The sequence below is a fragment of the Schistocerca americana genome, chromosome 1, assembly GCF_021461395.2.
Source record: "Schistocerca americana isolate TAMUIC-IGC-003095 chromosome 1, iqSchAmer2.1, whole genome shotgun sequence".
NCBI lineage: Eukaryota > Metazoa > Arthropoda > Insecta > Orthoptera > Acrididae > Schistocerca > Schistocerca americana.
Window position 1 is genome coordinate 1,104,331,834 of NC_060119.1, and position 19,447 is coordinate 1,104,351,280.

The 19,447-nt window shown below is 38.8% G+C and overlaps 1 protein-coding gene across 1 annotated transcript in view; it reads right to left on the reverse strand.

The window, feature by feature from the left end:
* LOC124618131 (serine/threonine-protein phosphatase 6 regulatory ankyrin repeat subunit C-like) overlaps positions 1 to 19,447 on the reverse strand; it is a 278,501-nt gene that overhangs the window by 25,288 nt on the left and 233,766 nt on the right. The window contains exon 16 of the mRNA XM_047145320.1: positions 1,227 to 1,328. Within this exon, the coding sequence (XP_047001276.1) occupies positions 1,227 to 1,328 (102 nt within the window). The remainder of the gene's footprint in view (positions 1 to 1,226; positions 1,329 to 19,447) is intronic.

The window sequence follows — 19,447 nt, forward strand, 5'->3', positions numbered from 1 at the left end:
TACGCGGAAGATTAGTTGTAACATGCACATAACCAACTGGGTAGTTATTGTAGCACAGCTGGTTGCTTTCACATGTAGCCTTTTCTCTCATATAACAGAATATGCCAGTGACTGAATCACAGTATTTGGTGGGAGGCCGTATAGGATAACCTTCGTTGCCCACCTGTGGGATGCATGATTGAGGACAGGAATGTTGCATGGATGGCTGACGATGTTCAGTAGGTTGAGTGGGTGACATAAAACCACTTTAAGCATGAGGATAAGATTTAACAGAGGATATTTCTCATCTCAAGACACAGAAAAAGGTAATCAAAGGATGTGACCAAGGTTTCTCAGGCATGGTTATAAGAGCAGCACTGGTCTGGGACTGATTCACAAGGTCACAGGTTTTTTGGTAATCCAGAAAACAATGGAATTACAAATAAGCTACCTCTGATTCTATTCCAGCTTCCTGCAAGTCAGTCGCTCATGGATGTTTCAGTTGCAAGACCTGCCTTCTACACTCACCCATCACATCCTTCTGCAGACCCACCACTACCATAGCTTCTGTTATTCTATCACAGCTTGGGCCATTACAGGGGCCATTCAAGAAGTAATTTCTGATGCAGTCACAGACCTGACATTGGTAAACACAGGCATGATTCAGGGCTCCAGATGTTGGCAGCTGGGTATATGGATGCTGCTGAGAGTCAGCTGCCCCCTGATTCCCATTATTTATCCATCTCATTCTTACCTTGCATATCTTACCTCTATCCACTTTTTGCACTCTCCTTTTCCATCAAACCATATCAGTCACCTTGTGAACAACTAAAATTTAGTGTCTTTTCAGCTGTGAATGGGTGTATTTGTGTGTGTGTGTATGTGTGTGTGTGTGTGTGTGTGTGTGTGTGTGTGTGTGTGGGGCCGCTTGCGTGTGTGTGTTTGTGTGTGTATTTAACCTGGAAAACTAGCTGTAAGTCAAACACCATTACATTAGTCAGGCAAAAGATAACAGTTGCCAATCCTCATTTTTTATCACAATTTCTATCAAGAACTTTACAATTTCATAAAATATGTATATAACACCTGACGTACTATGAAAGCTTCACAAAACAGAAGTCATATGAAAACAATGAAAAGGAAACGTAGGCTTCTGGAGTCACTGTTGCAGGACAGGACTTTTTTGTTTCAAAAAGCAGCTCTATGGTAACATAAGATACATATATATATAATTTGTATTAGCATACCTTAGTATCCCCCGCTGCAACAGCCAAATGGATTGCTCTAACATGATACTCCCTCTGAGCAGGTAAGAAATCTGCTCCTGCAACCAGCAGTAGCTTCATTGCCTACATCAGAGAGCCAAGTTACATTTTTATTCCTTTGCATCATATGAATTGCATGAGCTGATAAAATATATTAGTTTTTAAAGAATAACAAATTGTTGTTTCTGATATAAAACCACTGTGTACATTATATATTTGATTTTTGCTAGGGTTTCTCTATGATTAATTAGAATGTACATTTCTGTGCCTGCAACCCATCACGAAGGAATGTGTAACAAATCCAGGTTCATTCATTCATGTACACATTGTATTTCATAGATCCCACCATAAAAGTTTCCCTTCATGGATGTGGAGCAATAACAGTTATACAGTAACATGTAGAAGTAACTACTCAGGCTACATCTGTAAAGTGTATTAACAACAAATTATGATTAGTGATATCTACTCACACTGAAAATTGGGGAATCACTTGTAGCTTATCTTATATATGTTAGTTTATGTATATCTAAAAACAAAGATGATGAGACTTACCAAACAAAATCACTGGCAGGTCGATAGACACACAAACATACACACAAAATTCTAGCTTTCGCAACCAACGGTTGCTTCATCAGGAAAGAGGGAAGGAGAGGGAAAGACGAAAGGATGTGGGTTTTAAGAGAGAGGGTAAGGAGTCATTCCAATCCCGGGAGCGGAAAGACTTACCTTAGGGGGAAAAAAGGATGGGTATACACTCACACACACACACATATCCATCCGCAAATACACAGACACAAGCAGACATTTGTAAAGGCAAAGAGTTTGGGCAGAGATGTCAGTCGAGGCGGAAGTAAAGAGGCAAAGATGTTGTTGAAAGACAGGTGAGGTATGAGCAGTGGCAACTTGAAATTGGCGGAGGTTGTTGAAAGACAGGTGAGGTATGAGCAGTGGCAACTTGAAATTAGCGGAGGTTGAGGCCTGGCGGATAACGAGAAGAGAGGATATACTGAAGGGCAAGTTCCCATCTCCGGAGTTCTGACAGGTTGGTGTTAGTGAGAAGTATCCAGATAACCCGGACGGTGTAACACTGTGCCAAAATGTGCTGGCCATGCACCAGGGCATGTTTAGCCACAGGGTGATCCTCATTACCAACAAACACTGTCTGCCTGTGTCCATTCATGCGAATGGACAGTTTGTTGCTGGTCATTCCCACATAGAAAGCTTCACATTGTAGGCAGGTTAGTTGGTAAATCACGTGGGTGCTTTCACACGTGGCTCTGCCTTTGATCGTGTACACCTTCCGGGTTACAGGACTGGAGTAGGTGGTGGTGGGAGGGTGCATGGGACAGGTTTTACACCGGGGGCACTTACAAGGGTAGGAGCCAGAGGGTAGGGAAGGTGGTTTGGGGATTTCATAGGGATGAACCAAGAGGTTACGAAGGTTAGGTGGACGGCGGAAAGACACTCTTGGTGGAGTGGGGAGGATTTCATGAAGGGTGGATCTCATTTCAGGGCAGGATTTGAGGAAGTCGTATCCCTGCTGGAGAGCCACATTCAGAGTCTGATCCAGTCCCGGAAAGTATCCTGTCACAAGTGGGGCACTTTTGGGGTTCTTCTGTGGGAGGTTCTGGGTTTGAGGGGATGAGGAAGTGGCTCTGGTTATTTGCTTCTGTACCAGGTCGGGAGGGTAGTTGCGGGATGTGAAAGCTGTTTTCAGGTTGTTGGTGTAATGGTTCAGGGATTCCGGATTGGAGCAGATTCGTTTGCCACGAAGACCTAGGCTGTAGTGAAGGGACCGTTTGATGTGGAATGGGTGGCAGCTGTCATAATGGAGGTACTGTCGCTTGTTGGTGGGTTTGATGTGGATGGACGTGTGAAGCTGGCCATTGGACAGATGGAGGTCAATGTCAAGGAAAGTGGCATGGGATTTGGAGTAGGACCAGGTGAATCTGATGGAACCAAAGGAGTTGAGGTTGGAGAGGAAATTCTGGAGTTCTTCTTCACTGTGAGTCCAGATCATGAAGATGTCATCAATAAATCTGTACCAAACTTTGGGTTGGCAGGCCTGGGTAATCAAGAAGGCTTCCTCTAAGTGACCCATGAATAGGTTGGCATACGAGGGGGCCATCCTGGTAACCATGGCTGTTCCCTTTAATTGTTGGTATGTCTGGCCTTCAAAAGTGAAGAAGTTGTGGGTCAGGATGAAGCTGGCTAAGGTAATGAGGAAAGAGGTTTTAGGTAGGGTGGCAGGTGATCGGCGTGAAAGGAAGTGCTCCATCGCAGCGAGGCCCTGCACGTGCGGAATATTTGTGTATAAAGAAGTGGCATCAATGGTTACAAGGATGGTTTCCAGGGGTAACAGACTGGGTAAGGATTCCAGGCGTTCGAGAAAATGGTTGGTGTCTTTGATGAAGGATGGGAGACTGCATGTAATGGGTTGAAGGTGTTGATCTACGTAGGCAGAAATACACCTTCAACCCATTACATGCAGTCTGCCATCCTTCATCAAAGACACCAACCATTGTCTCGAATGCCTGGAATCCTTACCCAGTCTGTTACCCCCGGAAACCATCCTTGTAACCATTGATGCCACTTCTTTATACACAAATATTCCGCACGTGCAGGGCCTCGCTGCGATGGAGCACTTCCTTTCACGCCGATCACCTGCCACCCTACCTAAAACCTCTTTCCTCATTACCTTAGCCAGCTTCATCCTGACCCACAACTTCTTCACTTTTGAAGGCCAGACATACCAACAATTAAAGGGAACAGCCATGGGTACCAGGATGGCCCCCTCGTACGCCAACCTATTCATGGGTCACTTAGAGGAAGCCTTCTTGGTTACCCAGGTCTGCCAACCCAAAGTTTGGTACAGATTTATTGATGACATCTTCATGATCTGGACTCACAGTGCAGAAGAACTCCAGAATTTCCTCTCCAACCTCAACTCCTTTGGTTCCATCAGATTCACCTGGTCCTACTCCAAATCCCATGCGATTTTCCTTGACGTTGACCTCCATCTGTCCAATGGCCAGCTTCACATGTCCGTCCACATCAAACCCACCAACAAGCAACAGTACCTCCATTATGACAGCTGCCACCCATTCCACATCAAACGGTCCCTTCACTACAGCCTAGGTCTTCGTGGCAAACGAATCTGCTCCAGTCCGGAATCCCTGAACCATTACACCAACAACCTGAAAACAGCTTTCACATCCCGCAACTACCCTCCCGACCTGGTACAGAAGCAAATAACCAGAGCCACTTCCTCATCCCCCTCAAACCCAGAACCTCCCACAGAAGAACCCCAAAAGTGCCCCACTTGTGACAGGATACTTTCCGGGACTGGATCAGACTCTGAATGTGGCTCTCCAGCAGGGATACGACTTCCTCAAATCCTGCCCTGAAATGAGATCCATCCTTCATGAAAGCCTCCCCACTCCACCAAGAGTGTCTTTCCACCGTCCACCTAACCTTCGTAACCTCTTGGTTCATCCCTATGAAATCCCCAAACCACCTTCCCTACCCTCTGGCTCCTACCCTTGTAAGTGCCCCTGGTGTAAAACCTGTCCCATGCACCCCCCCACCACCACCTACTCCAGTCCTGTAACCCGGAAGGTGTACACGATCAAAGGCAGAGCCATGTGTGAAAGCACCCACGCAATTTACCAACTAACCTGCCTACACTGTGAAGCTTTCTATGTGGGAATGACCAGCAACAAACTGTCCATTCGCATGAATGGACACAGGCAGACAGTGTTTGTTGGTAATGAGGATCACCCTGTGGCTAAACATGCCTTGGTGCACGGCCAGCACATCTTGGCACAGTGTTACACTGTCCGGGTTATCTGGATACTTCCCACTAACACAAACCTGTCAGAACTCCGGAGATGGGAACTTGCCCTTCAGTATATCCTCTCTTCTCGTTATCCGCCAGGCCTCAACCTCTGTTAATTTCAAGTTGCCGCCGCTCATACCTCACCTGTCTTTCAACAACATCTTTGCCTCTTTACTTCCGCCTCGACTGACATCTCTGCCCAAACTCTTTGCCTTTACAAATGTCTGCTTGTGTCTGTGTATGTGCGGATGGATATGTGTGTGTGTGTGAGTGTATACCCGTCCTTTTTTCCGCCTAAGGTAAGTCTTTCCGCTCCTGGGATTGGAATGACTCCTTACCCTCTCCCTTAAAACCCACATCCTTTCGTCTTTCCCTCTCCTTCCCTCTTTCCTGACAAAGCAACTGTTGGTTGCGAAAGCTAGAATTTTGTGTGTATGTTTGTGTTTGTTTGTGTGTCTATCGACCTGACAGCACTTTTGTTTGGTAAGTCTCATCATCTTTGTTTTTAGATATATTTTTCCCACATGGAATGTTTCCCTCTATTATATTCATATCATTAATTTGAACCCAACAATTAGTTTATGTATATTCAGACATAAACAGCTACTGCTCCTCCTCTGAAACTGCACAGTTGCTGGTTTTCTCTCGTACTTTAAACAAATTATTTATGTAACTTCATACAGAACACTTTCAGCTGCCTATATACTGGCAAAGCTAAGATTATTTTAATAAACACATTACAGTAAAGCAGGTCTTACAATCCTGTGTTTCAATATTCTGATAAATCGCAGGAGGAGTGGCTAATAAAGCATTCTTTTACTTTGTTTTTGAACAGTTGATGATTTTCAATTTGTTCCCTGATGTCTACTGGCAACCTGTCACAGACTATTGCATTTGATTATGAAACTCCTTTCTGAACTTTACATGAGGGTGCACAATCGAATTATTTTACTTACACTACTGTGGTTGTGAATTCCACAATTCAATTTAAATTTACTCGTATTATTAGCCACAAATACTAACAGGAAGAAAATGAATTGGCACATAAATGTAAGATTTCCAAGGACCCGGAAAATTTTCCCAAAGGGTGTTTATGTGTCAAGTGAACATAATTCTGATGAACAAATACTTTTTTCACCTCAGCAACATCCCATATACCTATGTTACACCGAGCGAGGTGGCGCAGTGGTTAGACACTGGACTCGCATTCGGGAGGACGACGGTTCAATCCCGCGTCCGGCCATCCCGATTTAGGTTTTACGTGATTTCCCTAAATCGCTCCAGGCAAATGCCGGGATGGTTCCTTTCAAAGGGCACGGCCGACTTACTTCCCCGTCCTTCCCTAATCCGATGAGACCGATGACCTCGCTGTCTGGTCTCCTTCCCCAAAACAAAACCAAAATGACGGAGCCAAAAAAAAAAAAACCTATGCTACACCACACTGTTGAGCACAAGTTTGCAAAATATACTATCAATCCAGTCAGCTGGTCTGAAAGAGATTTTTAAGCACAAAAGAGGCAGACCTGAGCCTTTGATTAACTAACTCATATGCTGAGGACATCTCCATTTATTTTCCATCCTGATAGGTTAGGGAGTTCATAAATGGAGCTCATTTTAATGTTTTTGCACTTGCCAAATATGAGTCTTTATAAGATTCAGGGATACATGTAAGCTGTGTACCAGCTGTCAGCCTGTTCCACTACTCTCCTATCAGTTTGTAAGCATCCAGTCTGTGCTACTTCTCAACATGGCGATACAAAGACAAAAAGCATTGGCTGAATTAAGTTTGAAGCCTCCTGTGGTCGAATGTACATAGATAACAATGTGATTTCTACAGCAGTGGATGTGAAGCATTTGGACCGAATACTGCTGGTTACAACCACAAACAGAAATTTCAAAATGAAATTTTTGTGATTGTGCCAGACAATAATCGATTTTCAAAATACCATGTATTATACTTATTTGAAGTTATAGATGAAATTTGGGAATGCTGTGGATTGCATTTATGAAAATATTTACTTAAACCAAACTCTTAAATCATTGGCTTAGGTACTGAAAACACAGCATAAGCACCTTTTGATGAATTATTTAGACTAGAATCATCATAGATTCAGATTCTTTATTGGTGATTCAGCATTATTACATGCAACAGACTTCGTCAGTTCACTTAACCTATTGATTTTACAAAATAAATTTTTACATATTTAAGTTGATATTGGACATTTCTAAAAATTCTTCTAATGAATAGAATGGATTAGTTAACAAGAAGTTATGAACATTTTCTTTAAATAATTTGTCAGGCTTGATTGACCCATTTTTAGACAATTTGTTATATATTTTAACTGCCATATACTTATGACTGTTGTTAGTTTTAGCTATCTATTTTGTGGCAGCAGCAGAGAAGTACAGGTTTGTATAGTAGTCATGCCTTTGATTTGTTACACTTAAATTAGGTAGTTCAGCAAGTATGTAGTTAACACTGTCAAGAATATATAAATTAATAACTGTTAAAATTCTATAATTAATAAACAATGGTTTACAATGTGTTCTATTATCTACCTTAGCCATTACTCTGATTGCTTTCTTCTGGATCAACATAATTTCATTTATTTTTCTGCTGTTTCTCCAGAGTATTAACCCATACCCTAAACAGATTGAAAAAAAAAGCAAAGTACGCTGTCCTTACGTACTCAAATGTCACACAACACACATCAGTCTCTTCAACAAATATATAACTCTTGACAAAGTAACCACTATGTGATCAACATGAGAGTTCCATGTGAGACTGTTGTCAAGTACGATACCTAAAAACTTTACCCTTTGTTTTTCTATTTTTGTAGTCTTTGATAGACTGAACCACATATTTTGGGTCTTTTCCTCATTTAATAGCAGACCATTGGCATTAAACCATGATGTTGCATTTTCTTTTGCCAATTTCATATCACTTACAAGGTTATCAAGTACATGGTTTACAGATAGAAAAGTTGTGTCATCTGCATACATATATGCCTTTACATCTATATTTCCTGGTAAGTCATTTATGTGTACAAGGAAAAGAAGTGGTCCCAATTTAGATCCCTGTGGCACTCCGTGTTGAACCTCAAGTATGTTTGACAGATGACTTCCTGAACTCACCACCTGTTTCCTTTTTATTGAGGTATGATTTGATGAGTTTTAAAGTTTTATCACATATTCCATAGTACTCAAGTTTAGAGAGCAAAAGTGAGTGGTCAACACAGTCAAAAGCTTTGCTCAGATCATATAAGGTTACCTGTGTGCGCACATGGTCCTCAAATGCTACTAGAATGTCTCTGACTAAGAGCTCTATGGCATCTATAGCTGACCTGTAACCAAACTGTGATGCACTTAACATACCATTTAGTTCTAGGTATTCATACATCTGCTTATATATTATGCCTTCAAACACTTTACCTAGTTCTGGAATTAGTGAAATTGGTCTGTAGTTTGCAGGATCTGATTTGACACCCTTCTTAAGGACTGGAGCTACCTTGGATAGTTTGAGAGGATCAGGAAAAAACCCTTCTATGAGACACAGGTTTATAAAATATGTTAATGGTGCTGCAATGTAATGTATGATTTCTTTCAATAGATTGTTTGACATATTAAAAATATCTGTACTGTATGAATTTTTCATTTCTTTGACTATTTTAAGAACTTCATGTTGGCGTACCTCTTTAAAGTGTTTCAATGATGATCTGGCCCTACTATGATTTAGGTTTGCTCTCTTAAGATAATCTATGCATGTTACATTGGGTTTACTGATCAACTTTCTGATATCATCAGCACAGCTTACAAAATATTTATTGAATGTATCTGCTGGTATTGGGACTGTCTTGTCAAAGTTTCTGACTTTACCTTTAACAGTATTAATTACTGACCAGGCTGTGTTTGCATTGGTTTTTACTATTTTTTATGAGATTTGTGTTGTATCTTTGTTTCGCCAAATGCAACTCTTTCTTATACAGTTTCTTAGTGATTTTTTTAAGATCCTTAATTTCATTAGAATTGTTTACTTTGGTAAGGTGCTTCAACGGTAGTAGCTTATTTTTTAGATTCTCCAGTTCTTTGGTGTACCAAAATTTACCCTTTCTTGTTTTATGATATTTCTTGTGAACAAGATGGGCTTTTAAAGTACCTGTTAAGTAATTGTGGAATGTTTCATAAACTGTTTGGGCACTGGAATCACAGTTTTGAAATAATTTGTCCCAGTTTGTTATGCTCAGCTGGTGTGTTAGTTTTATGAGATTGTGTTTTGCTAATATTAAGGTATTAGATTTTGTTAACTTTCGTGCAGCCTTGCTCTCATCCCCTTTTATAAAATGTCTTAACTCTACTGTTAACATGGAGTGGTCTGAGGAAACAAATTCCTTTACCTTGGTGGAGTACATATCACGAGCTCAGTTGAAAAATGCATTATCCAAGCACGCTTGTAGTCTTGTTGGTTCTGAGTTTACATGATGGAAGTTGTGCTGCCTTAGCATATTCAGTAACTTATTTACAGTGGGTTTGTTACATGTTACATCAAAGCTTGAATTAAAGTCTCCCCCAATTACAGTTACATACTGTTTCCATTTCGTTATGTAGCAGAGTACACTGTCTAAATTATCTAAAAAAGTTTTATCATCTGAGTCAGGGGAATGGTAGATACATACTATGATAAGTTTCATTATATCACATATGATCCCAGTAATTTCAAAGTGTTTCTCTACACATGACCAACTAAGATCTAGTGCTCATAAAAATGAGTCGAAAAATGCAATCACAGCATTGTGAAATGCACTGGAAAGAATCTCGCCAAGAAAAACAATCGCCGTTGGCATCCCACATAGACATGACCTAATGAACAGTTCATGTGTAAATAATGAAATCAAATTCACAAACAGAATGTTTCAAAAGGTATTCAAAGCATTCAAGGACGTGAAGTTTTTGGACAGTGATTCTGAAGAGAGAAACCATTTTACTCGACATGGAATGCACAGGAACCGGCTAGGAAAATGTGTACTCGCTGAAGCACTATTAGCAGAAACATTCAAACTATTTGAAAACACCACTCCTCCAATCATTCTAAAAGCACCTGTGCCCACTGAAACTGTACCATTGGAAGAAATACAGACAGTGTCGTCAAAATACTCCTTCAAACCTAATGGAACCGCTGAAGGGAAGACTTCATATGCAGCAGCACCTGTATGTGAATCAACACAAACAGGTCTTTTATACAAAAGCAAGACAGCACCAGCAGTTACAACTCAAGTGGGAAACGTTCGTCCACTACCAACGTGTGAAGCAGCAGCATTTAAGGAGGAAGAACAGTCATCAGTAGCAGAAACAACAACACCAACCCCCACAGGATCAAGTGTACAAGCTGGCAGTGTAGAAACCTCACCAACAGGAGATCCAACCTCTATGGCAAAAAGGAGCACAGTAGTGACTGCAGCTGCTCCACATCGGATGTGCCTGAGATCAAGAAAGTCCTCAGCTGCAAATGGGGATTTTTTTATGGTACTGGGGCAGAAGGGGGAAGGTTCCAATCAGAATGTAAGTAATGTAGTTAATAACAACAAATGTGGGTGTTACCAGCACAACAGCTCCCTCTTCCCTGCAGAAAACTGTTCCTGTAATACTGGTATGTCAAAAGAAATAAAACTCAGTCCCAACAGTGGCAGCACCACAACCAATCATGTAATTAAAAACAAGCTCAAAATTTTTCACCAAAATATTCAAAGCCTGCTCTGTAAGTTAGACCAATTTATTGTAAATATTGATGAACCAACAGGTGCAAATTGTGCTCATATTCTCTGTCTGACAGAACACCATGTCACTTTTGGCATCGAAATGCTCAATATACCAAACTATGTTTTAGCTACCTCATTTTGTAGAAAGCATATGTGCAAAGGTGGGGCAGTTATTAATGTGAAAAACAGCCTGTCCTTTAATACAATAGATGTAGATAAATATTGTGTAGAGAAAGACTTTGAGGCATGTGTCACAGAAATAGTAGAAGCTAACAAGAAACTGGTAATCATAGCAGTATACAGGGCTCCATCTGGTAATTTTAAAGTATTCATGAAACAATTAGATTCTGTGCTATCGTATCTCACAAGAAAAAATAGGGACATTATGGTGACTGGAGATTTTAATATAGATTTCCTAGAAAGCTCATCTTCTAAGACAGAGTTAGCAAATTTAATGCATACCTACAACCTTGTCTCCACTGTCAGTTTTCCCACAAGAACTACTGCCACTTCCAGCACTCTAATAGACAATATCTTTGTAGATATGAGTAAAACTAATCACATCAAAGTTGAAAAAGTCATAAATGGTCTCTCTGATCATGACGGACAAATACTCACAATTGACAACTTTAATACAAATCAGAACAAAGCTAGTGCACAGTGGAAAACCATTAGAAACATGAATGAGGAAACTATCCAGAAATTCAAATTATGCATTCAGGAGACTGACTGGAGGTATGTTTACCTTGCAAATGATGTTAATACAAAATATAATTTATTTACTGATGAATTATCAGGTATATTTGAAAATGTCTTTCCAAAAAAGGCCTGTAGACTACAGAACAGGCAATCAAGCAAAAAACCATGGCTCACCAAGGGTATAAAAATATCATGCCAGAGAAAAAGAGAACTGTATATAATATCCAGACAATCCAATAATCCCCTCCAGATGAAATATTATAGGACATACTGCAAAATCTTAACTAAAGTCATTAAAAAATCTAAAAGTATGTGCATACAATCTGAAATTAACTGTTCAAACAATAAAATTAGAACAATTTGGAATGTAATAAAGAGGGAAACAGGTACTGCACCATCTGACAATGAAAAAACTGCTGTCCTAAAAATTAACGATTTGGAAATCTGATAGTAAACAGGTAGCAGACACATTTAACAACCACTTTCTAAATGTCACCTCTCAAATAGGTTGCAGTGGTGACCTAAGGGAAGCTGCAGATATTCTGAAACTTAACCTACCACAATGTTTTAATGATATAAATGTAACACCCATAACTGTTAATGAAATAAAAAAAATAATTCACTCATTGAAAAGTAAAGGATCTTCAGGTATAGATAACATCTCCAGTAAACTGTTGAAAGCCTGCAGTAATGATGTAAGTGTAGTACTTGCTCACATTTGCAACATGTCTCCTTTGAGGGAGTTGTTCCAGAGAGAATGAAATACACCATTGTGAGACCTCTTTTCAAGTCTGGCGATGCTACAGATGTCAAAAATTATCATCCTGTCTCTCTCTTAACAACATTTTCAAAGGTTCTTGAAAAGGCAGTGTATAACAGGATTGTGGCACATCTTGATAAACTTAATATTATTAACCACAGACAGTTCGGTTTTCAAAAAGGGGTTTCCACAGAGCGTGCCATATATTCACTCACAAATGATGTCTTGGAGTCTATTAATAGTAAGAAGTCACCAGTTGGTGTCTTCTGTGATATTTCCAAAGCCTTTGATTGTGTAGACCACAAGATACTCTTGGAGAAGGCCTATCATTATGGAATCAAAGGGTCTATAGGTAAACGGCTAAAATCATATCTTGAAGACAGGAAACAAAAGGTGGTTCTAAATGGCTGCAACAAAGGATCTTCTAATCTAGTGGATTCTGAATGGGGCAAAATTCAGCATGGAGTTCCCCAGGGATCTGTCATGGACCCTTGCTGTTTTTAATATATGTTAATGATTTACCCCTGTCCATTAGTAAAAATTGTGAATTCACAATGTTTGCTGATGATACAAGCATTGTCGTAGATGGTAATTCTACTGCTGATCTGGAGACTGATGTCAATGATATACTCAGAGAAGTTACAGCTTGGTTTTCAATTAATTCTCTTTCAGTTAACATTAAAAAAACTAATTTTATACAGTTCCACACAAAAAATAAAACTCTAGATAATATAGTAATTGCTCATGACAATCAGGAACTAGAACAGGTGTACTCCACTAAATTCCTGGGGGTTCACATTGACAGTAGGCTCAACTGGGAACAGCATGTGCCCCTTACTCTAAAAAGGCTTTCATCAGCAACTTTTGCTCTAAGAATCATTATTCATTTTGGGGACATCAACATTTTAAAATCAGCTTACTTTGGGTACTTTCACTCATTAATGAGTTACGGCATAACATTCTGGGGTAACTCACCAGCCTCAAAAAAAAAAAAAAATCTTAACTGCTCAGAAGAGGGCAGTCAGAATCATGTGTGGGGTTCCTCCACAAACCTCATGTAGAAAACTATTTACACAGTTAGGTATTCTGACCACAACATGTCAGTACATATACTCTCTGATGAATGTAGTTAATAAAGACTATGCTCAGTATGAAACAAATTGTTCATACCATAACTACAATACTAGAGGTAAAGATGATCTACATGTTGAACTAAAAAATTTAACACTTGTACAGAAGGGAGTAAAGTATGCTGCCATAAAGACTTTTAATGCATTGCCTAATTATATTAAATGTACAAGAGAAAATGAAACGCTGTTCAAAGGTATGTTAAAAAAATACCTGCTTGACCATCCACTGTACTCCTGAGATGAATTCTTTTCCAGAAGTAATGCCCTCCCTTAATAATAGATGTATTTAGTCTCTTAGTTATTAGATGGACGATACAATATTATGTTAATGTTATAGTGTTAATGTTATGGTTATAATGTTATATTGAGAATTGCTATACTAGTTAAATGACAGCTTGTAAATGAGAAAAAGTGATACTTATTAATATCTATATCATTGTATTATATTACTATTCTGTAGCATTAATTATATTTGTACAATTGTCTTGACACGTTCCACATCCAGGCGAATCACTCGCATGTACGGATCTATGGAATACGCATACCAAATTAAAAAATAAATAAAATAAATACACTCTATTTCATTTGAAACATAGATAACAGTACCACCTTTATGGTACTGAGATCTGCAAAAACTGTTTCCATGTTTATAACCTTCTGGTACATAGTATTGTATTTGTTTTGGTTTAAGCCAATGTTCTGATAGACATAAGAAAGAATACTTATTCTGTGGCAATGACTCCTCCAGAATTTCAACTTTACTTTCAAGACCCTAAATGTTTAAAAATTGGATGTTGTTGTGACTTATCTGTGAGTTAACAGGCTGGTTCTTCACATTTTTATTTTCTTCTTGGCTTGAGACCATAAAAAATTATCACTGAATGACACAGATGTATTTTTCCTTTGGCTCCTCCTTAAGCATTGCTGTGTTGCTGCTCCAGTTGTTGTTGGTTCTGCTACTGATGCTGCTGTTCTTGTGGCTGTTGCTGCTGCTTCTGATGATAAAGATGGTGCTGCTGCTGTTTCACTTATTTCTGGTGTTTGTTGTTCCACAACTGCTGTGCCTTTCTGTGAATTATTAACATTTGGAGTGTTCACTTGCATTAATAAAATTTCACATTTGTCTTGGAGAGGTGTAGCTTCACTGACAGCAGATTTCACATTTGAGTCTACAGGTAACACACACTTCCTGTCCATGAGAGGTATGACTTTTCTATCATCACACTGCACATTTTAGATTTTATTTACTAGTTCTAAAATTTTTGTTACTATTACATTTTTTCCAAGTACATTTAGATGAGAACTGTGTGTTGTGTGAAATCTTTTCCCTAAATTGCTGATGTTCACGAATGTTACATTTTCAAACCGCTTGCAAATATTTTGCATCTCTTTATTTGCAGTTTCAATTTCTTTATTTACACAGGACCATTCTATCAAGTCATAACGGTGTGGCACTGAAAAAACAAGAACATTTGTTCCTCTCAGCTCATACAGTTTTCTTTTTAGCGAGATTAAGAGATTGTTTTCTTCATTCCTAGCGACATCATTTGATCCCGCCAGGAAGATGGAAAAGTCCTTTTTGCTCAATGAGGAAATTTTTTCTTGACTCATTGACGTAGCAGCACTGAATTTTGCTCCTGGGTTTACTGTACAGTTAAAATTAAAGTTCTGACTACATGTACGCCGAAATTCAGCAGATATATTTCGTCCTTGGCTGTCGGCATACAGTGCAATTTTACCGGTACTTGCTGTTCCGAGATTACCTGTTTTCTGCCTACCTTTGCAGTAAGCGAAGTCTTGTTTGGCACTATTTATTATGTCATTTTTGCTAACACATGTCGATATTGTCTCAGTAGAACAGCTTAACGGTGGAAGATTTTTCATGAGCGCTTTCGCATATGATCTTTTACTTATCTGCTGCTGAAATATTCCATGTTTTACCTCATTCACAAAGTTGTTTGGTTTTCCACATGGTACACTCGCACTGTTAACTCCACTGTCACAATCTGTAGTCGAAAGAGCTTGAAAGTAATTTTCATTCACTACATTTATGTTTCTTTCGCCGTTTTCTGTATCTTGTATTATCTGTTTGCATCTTTTGTACTTCACTTCCGTCCAATTCTCTGACATATTCGTACTTTCATGGCATGAGTTTTTCATGTTCCGTTCACTTTTTTCTTCTTTAAGTTTCTTGATATCCATCTTCAAGGAACTGATAATAAATTGTAAACTAGACACCCGTTCACTGAGCTTTGTAATTTCATCCTTACAACTGTCACAATTTTTCTTTTTCACAGCAAAATTCACACTTTTTCTCGGAGACGCACAACGAATTTTTACACTAGCCGCCATCTTCAACAGTCAACATCTGAACTGATAGAAAGTAGTGTATAAAAAAGTGAAAGGTGCCAGATCTTTAGCTTTCAGTTTCTTCACCTCACCATAGTGGTTGTGTGGCGGTATTTGTTATAGTTGTGGAGATATGAGAGTTTCACATGGTCTGCATCACATTGGGGTGACCACCAGGATATCTTCTGTTTCTTTTATATTAATCTATTTTTCAAGAGAAAAATTCCAGATCACTGCACAATGTTCTTGAGCTTACGAATATTCTTGAACATTTACAAATAATTTTTGGGTATGCTAGAATACTCTTGAATGTTCTAACATACAAACTGAAAATTACACATATTACATTGATTCACAATCCGGTGAAATCATCTTATCTGATGGGTTGAGCAACATAGTAAAGACAGAGGAACAACTCACTGAAAAAATGTATCCGCTTATAGAGAAAAACTACCTAAATGAAGAACAGTTGTGTGGACAAATAGTTTTAGTGAGAAACATACTTATGAATACTGAAATTCTGTAATTAAAGAGGCTGCAGAAATAAGAATGTGTGAGAAGAACTTCATCCATGATAGCTGATATAATCTTAGCCATACACGGAAGTGAGCTCTTGGAGAGGAGAAGACACAGAGATATTCATCACAATGTGCACGCTACTACCGGAGTGGGGCATCACCAGCACAGTTGTTGACACCATCTTCAACTGACACCATCTTTGGCAGCATTATGCAATTACCAACCAATTGGAAGCCATCTACAGGCTATATAAGGCCATCACAGCAGCAGTTTTGATGGTCAGTTGCTTCTGATGAAGACAATGGAGGTAATCATCAAAAGCTTAAGGCTTTAACTTGAACTGACACAGGACTAAGTCTAAGAAAGTTTTGTACAACAGTGCCATCATGATAGACTTTGTTCTAAAAAATTATGTCTTTCAACAAATAAATAATTAAGTACAAAATATGATACCAGGTGAAGAAAAGTATCTAAATCCACTGAACCAAGATGAAAGCTTAACTTCCGAAAAGAATTTCTAATGTCACTCAATTTTCTCAATAGGCCATCACAAAAACACTTCTAGACAGGATCACAGAAGTGGAAATACTAACTGGGTCATAAAAAAATTATTCATACCACAAGTCCACTTGTTTAAACTAACTTACCATACAGCTTTAAAAGACTCCAATTTCTAGACAGATTAGTGAACAGAATGACAGTGTTGTGGAGTGAATTTAAAAGGCTTGTGTTTTTTAACATACATTGTTCACATGTGGGACAGCCACAAAACTGTTCACCTTTGCATCTATAGGCAATGTAGTTCATATATCTAAAAACAAAGATGATGTGACTTACCAAATGAAAGCACTGGCAGGTCGATAGACACACAAACAAACACAAACATACACACAAAATTCTAGCTTTCGCAACCAATGGTTGCTTCATCAGGAAAGAGGGAAGGAGAGGGAAAGACGAAAGGATGTGGGTTTTAAGGGAGAGGGTAAGGAGTCATTCCAATCCTGGGAGCGGAAAGACTTACCTTAGGGGGAAAAAAGGACAGGTATACACTCACACACACACATCCATCTGCACATATACAGACACAGGTAGACATATATGTCTGCCTGTGTCTGTATATGTGTGTGTGTGTGTGTGTGTGTGAGTGTGTGTGTGTGTGTGTGTGTGTGTGTGTGTGTGTGTGGGCGTGGGCGAGTGAGTGATGCAGACATTTGGTCTGCTTGTGTCTGTGTATGTGCGGATGGATATGTGTGTGTATGCGAGTGTATACCTGTCCTTTTTTCCCCCTAAGGTAAGTCTTTCTGCTCCCGGGATTGGAATGACTCCTTACCCTCTCCCTTAAAACCCACATCCTTTCGTCTTTCCCTCCCCTTCCCTCTTTCCTGATGAAGCAACCGTTGGTTGCGAAAGCTAGAATTTTTTGTGTATGTTTGAGTTTGTTTGTGTGTCTATCGACCTGCCAGTGCTTTCATTTGGTAAGTCACATCATCTTTGTTTTTAGATATATTTTTCCCATGTGGAATGTTTCCCTCTATTATATTCAATGTAGTTCATAGGAACATACTATGAGTAAGTTAAACGCTACACAAATGAAATGATTAATCAAACTGTTTTCAATCCAGAAAACAAATTGAAAAATTAAGTGGGTTCTTTCCAGCTTGTTTTAGAACTAAAAGTAATACAGACCCTGTCTGTAAGGTTCATAATAGAGCTTTATAGTCTGTGCTATTATCTTTAACATGTTGATGGCAGACATCAGGCAGAAAATTAGAAATTAACTAACATTCAAAAACAAAGGAATACCTTTAATGTGACAAAAGTATTTAAAGCTAGGGATATACATTCCAGTTAACACCTGCAGTTACGCTTTACAGGCTTTTAATTTTTTGAGTATCTTAATATGTGATAGTGTTTAGAGAAGTCAGTGAAGTTACATATTTGCACAAACAAATTTCTAATATTTTAATATATTCTAATATTTTAAACAGTTCAGTGTTGTGGAAAGTTTAGTCCTCAATTTGATAAACAGATGTTTCAAAATTGGTGCATGACTTATCTCACAAGTTATTCACAATGAAGCGGCACTGGAAGTTGTATTCAAGAGGCAGAATAGCACAATAAGTTAAAAAATAGACAACTTTAAAACTTCAACTTTTATAGTCCTGTCTTCCTCAGTTGCGTGTAATATTACGGTATATGAGACTCATCTAGAATTGGCAAAAAACGTAGGAAACATCGCAGTTTTCATGGCACTAGTAGAAAAAACTGAACACAACACATACACAGCAATGAAACATTTACAAACCAAACATAAACAGAAGATAATGAAACTAACAGTAAAAAAGACGCAAAAACACATTTACATTTTAAATGTGAAACCACGTGAACACGAACACACATTCCATCCATGCTTAGTTAACCTAACAGAGACTGAACTACACAAAAAGGAAAAAATGCTCTTGGAAAAAGGTTTGAAACACTGCACCAATAGCAAAGTGAACAATCAATACATAGAAAATCTCACAGTAGAAACCGAACACATCCTTACACGTGAAGAACAACAAAATAAAACAAACACAGCAGACACACAATAATAACAACCAAACAGAAGCAGCTACTATGAAAAGGTTAAAACAAAAGTTAACAGACAATAATGTATTAATAACAAGAGCAGACAAGGGAAATGTAACAGTACTCATGGATAAAGAGCAATACATCACAAAAACCAAGGAATACATAAACACCAATGCCATACAAAAACTGAAGTCAGATCCAACTACACGATTCCAGGAAAATGTGAAACGAACACTGAAAAACATTGAACACACACTCACAGACAAACAGAAATACTACTTAACACAGAAAAACCCACAAGCACCGACACTCCGCAGTCAACCGAAAGTACATAAAGACGGAATGCCAATGAGAGCTATTATCAACTTCAAGAAAGCCCCAACATACCACATAGCCAAACACCTCCAAAAGTTAGTTTCAAAACACTATAAAGTAGAAAACAACAGAACAGTGATAAACACAGAAAACCTAATATAAAACATATAGAACTTACAGGTACCACACACAGCATCACTGGTTTCATTCGATATAGAAAATATTTATACCTCCATCCCTATCACAGAAACAATAGAAATCATAGA